This window comes from Austrofundulus limnaeus, unplaced genomic scaffold (assembly GCF_001266775.1).
Source record: "Austrofundulus limnaeus strain Quisiro unplaced genomic scaffold, Austrofundulus_limnaeus-1.0 Scaffold275, whole genome shotgun sequence".
Classification (NCBI taxonomy): domain Eukaryota; kingdom Metazoa; phylum Chordata; class Actinopteri; order Cyprinodontiformes; family Rivulidae; genus Austrofundulus; species Austrofundulus limnaeus.
In genome coordinates, this window is record NW_013952677.1 from 750192 (window position 1) to 763809 (window position 13618).

Genomic DNA, 13618 nt, shown 5'->3' on the forward strand with positions numbered 1-13618 from the left:
TTCTGGTTTCTAACAGGACCCTGGTCCACCTGAGACTACAGGTTCTGGTTTCTAACAGGACCCTGGTCCACCTGGTCCAACTGAGACGGCAGGTTCTGGTTTCTAACAGGACCCTGGTCCACCTGAGACTACAGGTTCTGGTTTCTAACTGGACCCTGGTCCACCTGGTCCACCTGGTCCACCTGAGACTGTAGGTTTAGTCTCTGTTGGACCATCAGAACTGAAAACCTCTAACAGGATCTTCATTAATCGACATGATGACATCATCCAGTCAGCAGGACCAGCCTGGTCCTCCTGGGGTTTAACCAGAACATGAAGGGACCCGGGTCTCAGCTGGTCCTGGACCCGGGACAGGGAGGGGGTCTCTATGTACCTTCTCTATAGACTCCAGAGTCTCGGTGTATTTCTCCTCCGTCTGCTTGATTTCAGCCAAACAGCAGCTCCTGATGTCGGTCTCTGCCTGCCTCTGAAACGCCTACACACACACACACACACACACACACACACACACACACACACACACACACACACACACACAGTGTGAGTCTCTGAGCAGAGAACACTTTTGTGTTTTTTACTGACTTTCCTAAAAAGACAAACTAACTGTAGCGATGTAAGAAAACATCGATACACTGAAATATCACGATATTTCAGTGTATCGATACATCGAGTATCAGCAACTGAAATATTTCACTTCCTGGTACTCGATGTATCGATTCTCTAAAGCATCGTTTTGATTTTTAATTGAGGCTAAAGAGCCAGAGAGATAAACGTTAGCTCAAACATTAGCATTGTGACTCATTATATAAGGTTTTTAAGTATTTTCAGAAAAACAATGTCGATAAATCACTTTGCTTCCAGTATCGTGATATATGGCGATATATCGTATTGATTTATTGATTGATCATGCGTTTATTGTCATTGTACAGAGCACACTGAAATTACATTGAAGAACATGTTTGTTTTGTTCTTTTGATGCTATTTTAAAGATTTTAAAACTTTCTGAGAGCTGCGACTTTGACTTTTTCTAACGTTTAACTTCATTTACAAACAAAAATACCATAAAAACAAATGAAAACTCTTCGTCATCTACTTTAGCATATCTGCTCTTTTTAGCTTTTACCTACTGTTCTATTTATCACTGCATTTAGCCACAGTTCAGCTACGTTTAGCTTGTTGTGCTAATTTCAGCTTTAGCATTAATAGAGCTAATTTTAGTCTCTGATCTGTTTTCTACTGCTAAAGTTCTACTGCTTTAGTTTAGTGTTCTGCTGCCTTTAGCCTCAGTTTCAGCTTCTTCAGCTAATCTGAGGAATGTCATTCGGCTCTTGTTGTACAGTTTGTTTTGTTGTTGTTGTTGAAAATGTATTTTTACAAACACGACTTCAGGTTAACCAGGATCTTTCAGCTAAAAACCAGGTTTTCTCTGTTGGTTTGACCAACTCCTGTCGTGGTTTTATTTGTGGCTCAACGCCCCGCTAACACTGGCAGCAGGTTCGGCTGATTTTAATGTTTGATTAAATGAAATCTAATCTGAAGGACGGCTGAAGCTCACACACCGGAGGAGGGACGGCCTCCGTCTTCATCAGGTCCTCGTAGATCTCTCCTCCTTCTTCATCGTCGTACACGCAGTCGTACAGATCCTCCTCATCCTCCACCCTGTTCTCACTGCAGCAGACGGGTCGCAGCGTCACGTCACAAACGGCTAAAACATGCAGCTAAAACCACTAAACTCATAGCTTAAAGTGGCAAAGCACAGGCTACGAGTAGCAAAAGGCTAGTTAAAAGCTACAAGTAACAAAACACTGGCTGAAAGTAGCAAAACCTAAAAGTTAAAACAGCAGAAGGCTATTAAAGTGTCATAAGGCTAGCTGGAAACCAAAACAGCAAAAGGTTGGCTAAGAGCTAATACCATCTAAAAGCAGGTAGCATTTTAGTATCTAAAAAACTAAAAGCAGCAGAGCAGTAGCTAAAAATGACAGCAAAAACAACAAGTAGAATAACAAGCAAAGGTAGCAAAAATCTAGCATACATAGCAAAAGTAGCTACAAGCTAGAAGAAAAATAATATTTGCTAAAGTAGCCAAATAACATCTAAAAACAAAGTAGTAAAGCAGTAGCTTAAAGTTAAAGTAGCAAAAAGCTAGCTGAAAACTTCTCATAGCAAAATTGTAGCTAAAGCTAAAAGTAGCCATGTAGCAGGTTAAAGCTAAAGTAGCAAAAAGCTAGCTGAAAACTTCTCATAGCAAAATTGTAGCTAAAGCTAAAAGTAGCCATGTAGTAGCTTAAAGCTAAAAGGAGCAAAAAGCTAGGTTTAAAACTTTTTATAGCAAAACTGTAGCTAAAGCTAAAAGTAGCCATGCAGTAGTTTAAAGCTAAAAGTAGCAAAAGCTAACTTAAAACTTCTCATACCAAAATTGTAGCTAAAGCTAAAAGTAGCCATGCAGTAGCTTAAAGTTAAATTAGCAAAAAGCTAGCTTTAAACATTTTTATAACGAAATTGTAACTAGAGCTAAAAGTAGCCATGTAGTCGCTTAAAGCTAAAAGTAGCAAAAATGTTAACTAGAAGCTTCACATAGCAAAACTGTAGCTAAAGCTAAAAGTAGCCATGCAGTAGCTTAAAGCTAAAAGTAGCAAAAGCTAACTTAAAACTTCTCATAGCAAAATTGTAGCTAAAGCTAAAAGTAGCCATGTAGTAGCTTAAAGCTAAAGTAGCAAAAAGCTAGGTTTAAAACTTTTCATAGCAAAACTGTAGCTAAAGCTAAAAGTAGCCATGCAGTAGCTTAAAGCTAAAAGTAGCAAAAGGCAAGCCTAAAGCAACAATGTAGCTAAAAGTATCAACAAAACATAAAAATCAAGCCTGAAGCTGAATTTTTAACAGAACAATATTTAAAAATAACTTTAAAAAGTATTTCTATGATAAATAGGGTAAATATAGTTTAATATTTTTATATATTTATTTATATTTTAATATTTTGAAGAGTGTGAGGGTGGTTTGTGGTGTCGGCTGCTAACAGCTGAAGACGTAGAGGACAGCTGAGTGGAGGTGATGTTTCTGTAGGAGGATCTGTCCTCCTGGTGCCGTCCAGTTCTCAGATGTGTCTGGGTGACTGGGGTCCACCTGAGTCGGGCTCAGAAGGGTCTGGGTCTCCTTTCAGGACCACAGACAGCAGATGGATGAGTGGACGGGTTTAGATAAAGTGGAAAAAAAACTAAAAGGTTTGTGTCACACGGAGGACTGAACAACAAGTGATTAAAGCTCAAACCCACACAWCGTGTGTTGAGCTGACTCTGCTGGCTGCCTGCCAGTCAACACCCAGGGAACAAATGGCTCCTTTATCACAACAAGCAGCTCATTTAGTAAGAAAACTGGAGTCTGAATGAACTAAACGAACTGTTCATTGTTTCTTGTGACATCACTCAGATGTTTCACAGAGTTTTTAGAGTCGGTGATCATGTTTGTGAAGCAGAGGAAACGTACTCGATCAGGTCCTCCAGGTGGTTGTAGATGTCCTCGTCTTCGACGCTCTCCTCTGTAGGAAACGGRCTGGAAGAAGAAAACACATCAGCTTTTATCAGTTTAACAGGAAATATAAAGTCCACCTCCTTTATTCCTGTATCAGGACTCAAAAAAGAACTGATCTGGTCTTTACCAGGTTTAAAGACTTTAAATTTAATCTCAACAGTTTCTCAGTTTCTCACAGCTGATCTGAAACTGGACCTGTTTACTCTTCTGTTGTTTGTTGTTTTCACTTCAACGTACCTGATTCCTGTTTGTTGTGCAATACTTGTGTGGGAAAGTTTGGATAATGTGTCCATAACCTGAAACAAAACAAAAAATAAAAGGTTTTAAAACATGATCTGCAGTTACAGGCTTTAAACACAAGAGGGCAGCATTCTCAAACATTTCAGACATTTCTGTGTTAACTGTGGCCTCTTCTACCTCTCAAACTGAACATTTAAACTTATTAACATCAGAGTACAGATAAATATCTGAATAATTTAAATGATAAATAATAAGTTTATTAAATAAAGAGACGATAACAGGGCTGTTAAACAGAAAGAGATGATTGATCCTGTTTATTTTGACCCATAATCCCACCTGCTGCTCACAGGCCGGACAGTGCCCTTCACCTTTTCTTTGTTCCATGTTTGTTTGTTTGTTTGTTTGTTTGTTTGTTTTTGTTTGTTTGTGACCTGATGAAACATAAAAGCATACAGAGTTCAGCAGGAACACCATGAACGCTCTGAACCCCTCGTGTCACGGCTGAACCCGCCCTGAAGCGTACTCTCCCATGATCAATACATATCAGGAACCTGGCCTGCCCCTCCCCCTCCCCGCCCCCTTCGTCTCTGCCGGTAAATGGAGTAAACAGAGGAGCCTTAACGACAAGCACAGACTCAGGTTTTCTGCCAGCATCCTTAAAGCTGCAGGGCCTCGTCTCTCCTCAGCCAAACGTTCGGTCGTTACCTTCGACCACATCGGCGCGTTAATAACAGCCAGTCTGAGGTCATCAGCCGAGGCGGCGGATCGAAGGGAAACATTAGTGATGAGCAGCTGAGRGGTGGGAGGAAGCAGCAGCAGGGGGGAGGACTGTGTGTCATACGGGCACATATGGACGTCTGAATGAAACTACAGCAGAAAATAAACTCTGAGACACCTGGGCGACGAAATTACTCAAGACAGAAAACTGTGTCACGGTTTAGAACAGAGAGAYAAGTCTGAGGTTAGAGTTCAGCTCGGTCTGGGTAGAGGCTGAGGGTTAGCTAAAGGCTAACGCTAAATGAAGGCTAAACCTGTTGGACCGGCGTTGGATGAAGTGGATCATCACTTCAGTCCAAATACAGAATTTGTTTTTCCTGTGAAAATGCAGTTTGTTGCTGAAACTTGTCTTTAAATAGCTTTAAAAATAGAATAAAAAAACAGAAAGAGAATGTTTGCTGAATGAAGCAGAAGAAGCTGAAATTTTCAGCTAAAAACACAAAAACAGCTGAAATTGATTTGATTAGATTTATTTAACAGGAAAAGATTACTAAAAATCAAGCCTGACTCAGCATAATTGCTGTTTTACAGCAGGTTCCTGTTCTGCAGCACATAAAACACTCAGAATTACAGCATCACAATCACATCATTACACACCATAGACACAAAGACAAACAAGCATACCAAATTTCWAAAAGGCAGCATTTGCAAAATAGGACGTCTAAATATGAGCAGAACAAAAAGTGTCCAGCAGATGGCAGACAAGATTCTTCTTAAAGGGCTGTAGTTTTGAAATGGACTTTATGTTTTGAGGAATGTCATTCCATGCTTTAGTATAAACATAGAAGAAAGACCTCTGGCCGTAACAGTTTTTAAAAGTTGGTAATATCAGTTGTCCTTTTGTAACAGATCTAMTTGAATGACCACTTCCAGAATTTGATTTGGGCAACAATGCACAGAGAGTTCCATAATTGGCACCTTGGAAGATTTGAAAATATAAATTAATACCACTATACAAAACATAATTCTGAAAAGTCAAGGCATCAGACAATGAAAGAACTGTACAGTGATGAGTCCAACCAGGAAGTTTTTTATGAATTTTGTAGGCCCTGTTGTAGAGCCTAACTATGGGTTCTAAGATTTCATTTGTTGTAAGAGACCAAACWGGTAAACAGTACGACATGGTTGAGAGTATAATYGCATGAAGATAGATATTTGAAACAGAAGATGTCAGATTAAATTAGCAGAAAAAAGCTGAAAGAAGCACAAAAATTTGAAATTTGCAGAATAGCAGGAAAAAGTCAGAATGATAGCTGACAAAGCAAAAAAAAGAGCTAAAATCAGCAAAATACAAGCGGAAGGAAGCTGAAATTAGTACAAAGGAATTAAAAAAGCAGAACCAGAAAAAAAGATCAAAAGTGCAGTAAAGATTTATAGCATGTAGCAAATATAGCAAAGGGTTTTAAGCATGTTGAAAACAGCTTTTTCATTTTACGATGAGTGAGTTTACAATGACAATATATTTTTCCAACAAAATTAATTGTAGCTTTTTTATAATCAATATATTATAATTAATATACATTTATTTTCTTTTAACATACATTGCATGGATTATACAAACAACTTGACATGTATGTTTTYACATCAACATTCAAGTATCAAAACAAATTTGTCCAAAAGACAGAATTTACTGTTATACAAATAAGCTAAATATCTCAAAAAGTCAAAATTGCTGAAAAACCAAAAGTCATAGCTGGAATGTCCTGAAGGAGCTCAACACTTTGATATACAGTATACATTGCTAAAATAAGACAAAAGTTGTGGAACGAGTGACGTGTCAAAAAACATATAAAAGAATAAAATGATCTGAATAATGAGAATATTTGATATGCATTCACACAATAATGGTCACAAATCCTTTTATGTCCAAATTTGTATTAAAGGAATAGCTTACTGTTAATAATGAAATAGATTTATTCCTTTTTATAAATCAGATTTTAAACAAATATATAATGGATTATTAATTGATTCTTGATTAATTGTTAAATCCCTAATTTTCAATGAGAAAAACATGACAATAAAAGCTAAATATCTCAAAGTATACATTGCTGAAATACCAAAATTCATAGCTAGAATGTCCTGAAGAAGCTGAACGTTTTGATATATAAATTGTTGAAAAAGGACAAAAATTGCGGAACGAGTGACGTGCCAAAAACATACAAAATGATAAAATGATCTGAATAATGAGAATATTTGATATTCATTCACACAATAAAAAAAGTTACAAATCCTTTTATGTCCAAAAATTTGTCTTAAAGGTGTAACTTACTGTTATACAGTAATGAAATTGATTCATTTTTCTAAATAAGATTTTAAGCAAATATATTTGATTATTAATCAATTGTTGATTAATTAAATCCCTATTTTTCAATGAGAAAAACATGACAATAAAAGCTAAATATCTCAAAAAGTATAAATAGCTGAAGTACCAAAATTCATAGCTAGAATGTCCTGAAGAAGCTGAACATGTTGATATATAAATTGTTGAAAAAGGACAAAAATTGCGGAACGAGTGACGTGCCGAAAAATGTACAACAGAAAAACGTGTCTGAATAATGAGACTGTTTCACATGTTTAATGCAGAAGGAGGGGGCGTGTCTGTCGAGCAGAAACAAGCTAACATCAAGCTGCTCATCATCAAACCCTCAGCGTTCACCTGCAGATCCAYTCTGTCAGGGATCAGACACCAACTGCAAACAGCTGCTGCTCGTTTCGSCTCGTAGCTCTAAATCTACACGCCACCTACAGAAAACAGCTGAATGCATGAAGTGTGAACAGTTGGACTGGTTTCAGTTTGAACCCAGCGTGTTGTCCCAGTTTTCTCCTCGCAGCTTTTTTTCTTTTGCTTTCTTCTAAACGAGACGCTAAAAATAGATCAGAGCGAGGTTATCCTCTGGAACACACACAGCTGATCAGATTGAGGGGGGGTGATTCTGCTTTTAGCTCCGAACGACAGAATCTTCTGTTACTCTGAATCATTACCAGGATCTGATGAGGAAGATCTTTTGTTTCTGATGCACAGAGAAGAAGTGCTGGCACTCAGAGCATGCCGCCTAAAGGATGTTTTTACCCATTTGTTTACAAAAATCAACAAGAAAACAATATTTAGAATTAAGTTAYTTGCATTTAAGATGGCCGCCACAACTAAGCAACTTTAGCAAACACTAAAAAAATGTTAAAATGTTAATACTGGACAGACATTGAGCTAAAGTTTGGTGTGGTAGTAGCTGTTAGCTAACGTTAGCTTTGATGTTTGACCCAAACAACAACTGTGCTGTTTCTATACATAATATAAACTCTGGGATTAAAGGAATAACATTTATTTAAATAATCTCAGTGTGCTCCAACATGCATGAAACATGAAACAAGCAGCATCCGGCTGGGTGTGAAAAGACCCCGTCTCTCTGGTGGTATTATATTTTCATTTCGGGCAATAAATCCTCTGAAATGGTTCACGCTGGAGCTTTAATGACAGTTCCCTTCTGTCTGCAGGACAGGGCTGTTAAAACATTAATGAAAGGCAGGAAGTTAAAAAAAAAGCCTGAAGGCTCTTCCACTTCATTTTATTCCCATCAAACATTCTGCTGTTGTGACAGTTCAGAAGAAAAAAAAAGTGGTGAATTTACAGTTTTTCATTAAAACGTTTATTTATAGGGACTTCCTGTCGACGTGGAGGGAGTTTTGCTTTCTTTTTGTAAACAGTTGGACGAGGAGTTGACTTGTCAGTAAATGAATGTGAGTGATTGAGTTTTTAAGCACAGGCATCTGACCAGCACAGCCGGTGCATTAAATGTAATCCATGCAGAGCCTGTGAAACGCTGATTGGCTCTGAGAGCGATAAGCTAATGTTTGACAATCAGTGGCTGAGTTCGTTAAGGACCATAATGCATAATTGCTATGTTTGGATTTACATTTATATAGCTGATTTGAATGTTGGCCATCTATGCTCAGACTTTACTGACTGATTTGTTTTTTTCCATCATCCTGCTAATCAAACAGCGCTTTGCATTCATAAAAAAATCACACACATTTTACAGGCGAGTTTCCTGAAAACAGAATAAATGAAAACATGTTTGTTCAGAGAGAAATCTGAGCCAAACTGCAGCGAACACAGAACACAGAACATTTACAGAGTTACCGTTAATTTATGTGACGAACCAAAAACTTAAAACTCTGCAAGACTCCATCAAGGTTTCATCAGGAATGTCTCCAGACTTTGATCCACCCATCTTTCCTTCAATCTGTGGTAGTGGTCCTTTGGTGGTCCTATGAACCGATCCTGTAGTAGTCCAAAGAACTGATTCTATAGTGGTCCAATAGTGGTCCTAAAAATGATTTCATAATGGTGCTATGGRGGTCCTATAGTGGTCCTATCGACTAATCCTGTAGTGGTCCTACAAACCTATCTTGTAGTGGTCCTATGGACGGATATTTTAGTGGTCCTATAATCATCCTATGGACTAATCCTGTAGTGGTCCTACAAAATGATCCTATAGTGGTCCTACAAACTTATGCTGTAGTGGTCCTACGGACTGATCTTTTAGTGGTCCTATAATGGTCCTAGGGACTTATCTTGTAGTGGTTCTACAAACTTATCCTGTAGTGGTCCTATGGACTGATCTTTTAGTGGTCCTTTGGTGGTCCTACGGACTGATCTTTTAGTAGTCCTAAATGGTCCTGTGGACTTATCTTGTAGTGGTTCTACAAACTTATCCTGTAGTGGTCCTACAAACTTATCCTGTAGTGGTCCTATGGACTGATCTTTTAGTGGTCGTAGTGGTCCTATGGTGGTCCTATGTACTGATCTTTTATTGGTCCTATGGTGGTCCTAGGGACTGATCTTTTAGTGGTCCTAAATGGTCCTGTGGACTTATCCTGTAGTGGTTCTACAAACTTATCCTATGGTGGTCCAATGGACTGATCTTTTAGTGGTCCTATGGTGGTCCTACGGACTGATCTTTTAGTGGTCCTAAATGGTCCTATGGACTTATCCTGTAATGGTACTACAAACTTATCCTATGGTGGTCCAATGGACTGATCTTTTAGTGGTCCTATGGTGGTCCTACAGACTGATCTTGTAGTGGACCTATGGTGGTCCTACAGACTGATCTTTTGGTGGTCCTATGGTCTGATCTTTTGGTGGTCCTATGGTCTGATCTTATAGTGGTCCTATAATGGTCCTATGGACTGATCTTATAGTGGTCCTATAATGGTCCTATGGACTTATCTTTTAGTGATCGTACAAAATGATCCTATAGTGGTCCTTTGAACTTATCCTGTAGTGGTCCTACAAACTGATCTATCTATGCTGTATCGTTTTTGTTTTATGGCTCAGTCCTATGGTGGTCTTTGAGTCTTGTGGTCTTTGAGTCTTGAAGCCTTTGGGAGTTCTTCTCACCTCCCACCTAAATAACTCCATCTAAAGTCAGTCCTGCTGTCCAGGTAAATCAATTCAACATCCATGAAGCACATCATCCGCCCCCGGACACAGACTCACTCAGACCTTCAGAGCAGATCCTCAACATCCTTCACTCCCCTCTACCCTGAACACACACACACACACACACGCGCGCGCGCGTGGAATGTGTGATGTTCACTTTAAAAGAAAGCTGGCTGCTCATGGGATCACACGTTTGCACGGCTTTCACACATAAAACGGACAAACTGACGCAACACATCTGATCTGCCAAACCTGAGCTCCGTAAACAAACAGAGGAAGGCCGAGCCTGCCGCCCTGACAGCCAGCATCATGTAATTCAATGAGACACAGAGGAGAAAAAATACCCAAAGAGGGTTGCAGAGCTTTCAGAGAATCTCTGATCAAAGGAATTATACATCTACAACAGCTCTGCAGTCAGTAATATTCTCAGATTTTAAACTTTAAATCAGGGTTCGACAAATACCACTGGCCATCTGCCTGGGGCACATAACGGGACACATAACGGGGCACATGTAACGGTGGCAGGTAATGGGAAAGGTATCTGGGCAGGTATCAGGGCAAGTAACAGGACACATAACGGGGCACATAAGGGGGTACGTAACAGGACACATAATGGGGCACGTAACAGGACACATAATGGGGCACATAACAGGGTACATAAGGGGGTACGTAACAGAATACATAATGGGGCACGTAACAGACATGTAACGGGACATGTGGTGGGGCACGCAACGGGCACATAAGGGGGTACGTAACAGGACACATAATGGGGCACGTAATGGGGCACGTAAGGGGAAACGTAACAGGACACATAACAAGACACATAAAGGGACACATAACGGGGCACATAAGGGGGTACGTAACAGGACACATAATGGGGCACATAACGGGGTACATAAGGGGGTACGTAACAGGACACATAATGGGGCACGTAACGGACATGTAACGGGACATGTGATGGGGCACGCAACGGGGCACATAAGGGGGTACGTAACAGGACACATAACGGGGCACATAACAGGACACATAATGGGGCATGCAATGGGGTACATAAGGAGGTACGTAACAGGACACATAACAGGGCACGTAACGGGACACATAACAAGACACATAAAGGGCCACATAACAGGGCACGTAATGGGACACATAATGGGGCACAAAACAGGGAATGTAACAGGACACATAAAGGGACACTTAATGGGGCACGTAACGGGTCAGGTAATGGGGCAGGTAAAACACATAATCAGGCAGTTGGACGTGTCCCTGTCTGACTGGGCATGGAAACATTTAATCTTTCATATGTACATTTAATTGAAATATTAAAACACGTAGATGGGATGAATCCTCATTTCTCCCTCCTGCTGTACATCGCACATGTAGCATTAGCATTAACAGGTTTTTCACACCCGAGTCGAAGGAGAAAAAATTATTTTATTTCTTGTTAACATGGAGATTAAATGAATTTATGGACATCCGCTTGCTCATAAGTCCATCTTGCTGATTTAACAACCAGCTTCTGCTCTGAGAGCAGCTGATCGTTTTCAGCAACATGTGGAGGATTACAGTACGGCAGGCCGTTTTTACATTTAATTGACTTCACCACAATTACATTCCAAATATTTGAAATTACTTTATGTTTAGAAATGAATATTTCAGATATCTTTAAATATATTTTGACCAGGCAAAATATCTATTAGATATTATAATATTTACCATGTATGGTAAGTTGTATTGAGGCTTCAATTCAAGATAACTTAAACGTATTTTTAAATATGAGATAGGCTATAAGACTCAACTAATGTAAATTAAATTGAATTTTTCATTTTCGGTCATTAAAAAAATAGACTTTTAATAAAAACTAGTAATATTTCTGCTGTCAGTAACTGTTTTGTGTTTAAAATCAGCAAACGATTTTATATATTTTATAAAGTTTTGAGCATTTTTGTTTTGAAGCAGTAACCTTTCATGTCAGGCAGGTAACATTTCAAATTCAAAATTCAAAAATACTTTATTGATCTCAGAGGGAAATTAGGAAATTTTTGGGGTTGTAATTTTTGGTAATTTTGGGGTTACAATCACGAGTAGGGCTGTCTCCGCCCACATCAAGACCTCCGCCAATCATGAGTAGGGCTGTCTCCGCCCACATCAAAACCTCCGCCAATCACGAGTAGGCCTGTCTCCACCCACATCAAGACCTCCGCCAATCACGAGTAGTGCTGTCTCCGCCCACATCAAGCCCTCCGCCAATCACGAGTAGGGCTGTCTCCGCCCACATCAAGCCCTCCGCCAATCACGAGTAGGGCTGTCTCCGCCCACATCAAGACCTAATATTTAAATATTTGGGGTCATTTGTCAAAAAACAACTAACTTGTCGAACCCTGTATTAAATAAATTATTTTCAAACATTTGAAACAGAAAATAAAGGAGCACACATATACAGTATTTGTGCTGTTTTCTTGCTGATTAGCAGTGGAAACTATGTTTCAGGACAAGATGTAGTCCAGAATTAAGACATTTATATGTACGGAATCATTCTTTAAATAAAAAAAACCTTTAAATGGTAAAATGAATTAATGCAAGTGTTTTTATAAGAAAAAAGCTAATTTTCTTTGATGATAAACTGTAGCTCTGCACGTTCTGCTGCTCTTAGCTCTGGTTCGACGCCGTGTTGATTCTGGGGTTTAAAGCTGTCAGAAAGTAGGACATCAGAGGAAACCAGGTTTGGTTTGTAGACCTGCGGTCTCTGAGCTCGGGGTGCTRTCAGACCCAGCAGCCTATAAATACCTGTCATGTTTGCACAGCCAGGTAACCTCAACACCCAGCAGCACGCTGAGATGAAACGCCTCGCTGTAACCTGCACGAAGTGCTGAGTCATGACAAGAACACTTTAAAACAAGCTGATAAAATACACATTTTTATGTTTATCAACTGGATAAGAAGTGTAAAATCTGTGGGAACAAAAAGAATTAGTTGGTAAAACTTTGGAAAGTTTATTTATTTATTTAGTTTATTGTTTATTTGACCATTAGTTGGGGGAACAAACCTTTGCTGTAGTAAAATTTTGAATGTTTCACTGTGAGTTAGCAATGTTTTTGTTTCTTTCCAGCTGGGAAATCTTAATGTAAAAATACTATTTGAGGTTTCCTCTTTATATTGACATCAAAATTACTCAATAAATTTACAAAAAATTAGGATTCAGACCAAAGAGTAATGTATTATTGTAACCAACAAGACAAATTAAGTCATTTCGCTGGATAAACTGATGATATAAAAATGATCCATGTGTCAAAATGTAGCTTTTAAAGCAAGAATCTGAAAATGTAATTCGATTATTTTGACCAAATTTGACTTAAACCTCATTTTTAAAGAAAAGTATCTGTATCTGTGATACTAGCTCTGTATTTACTGTATTTATCTCTAATTCTTGTTAAAAAAAAGTTTCATTTTAAGAAAGAAATCTTTTTTAGTTCAAAGAAGAGCTTCCAAAACATTTGACTAAATGTGGACGTTTGTTTTTGTCCTGATTTCTGTTTCTTTTCTGTTCATAAAAAGAGAGAAGTGACGTTTACCACAGAAAGCCTGTGTGTGTGTGTGTGTGTGTGTGTGTGTGTGTGTGTGTGTGTGTGTGTGTGTGTG

General features: G+C 38.9%; 1 protein-coding gene across 1 annotated transcript in view; it reads right to left on the reverse strand.

The window, feature by feature from the left end:
- Positions 1–13618, reverse strand: part of vav3 (vav guanine nucleotide exchange factor 3) — a 93787-nt gene that overhangs the window by 54190 nt on the left and 25979 nt on the right. The window contains 4 exon segments of the mRNA XM_014021016.1: positions 374–475; positions 1560–1668; positions 3481–3546; positions 3763–3821. Of these exon segments, the coding sequence (XP_013876470.1) occupies positions 374–475; positions 1560–1668; positions 3481–3546; positions 3763–3821 (336 nt within the window).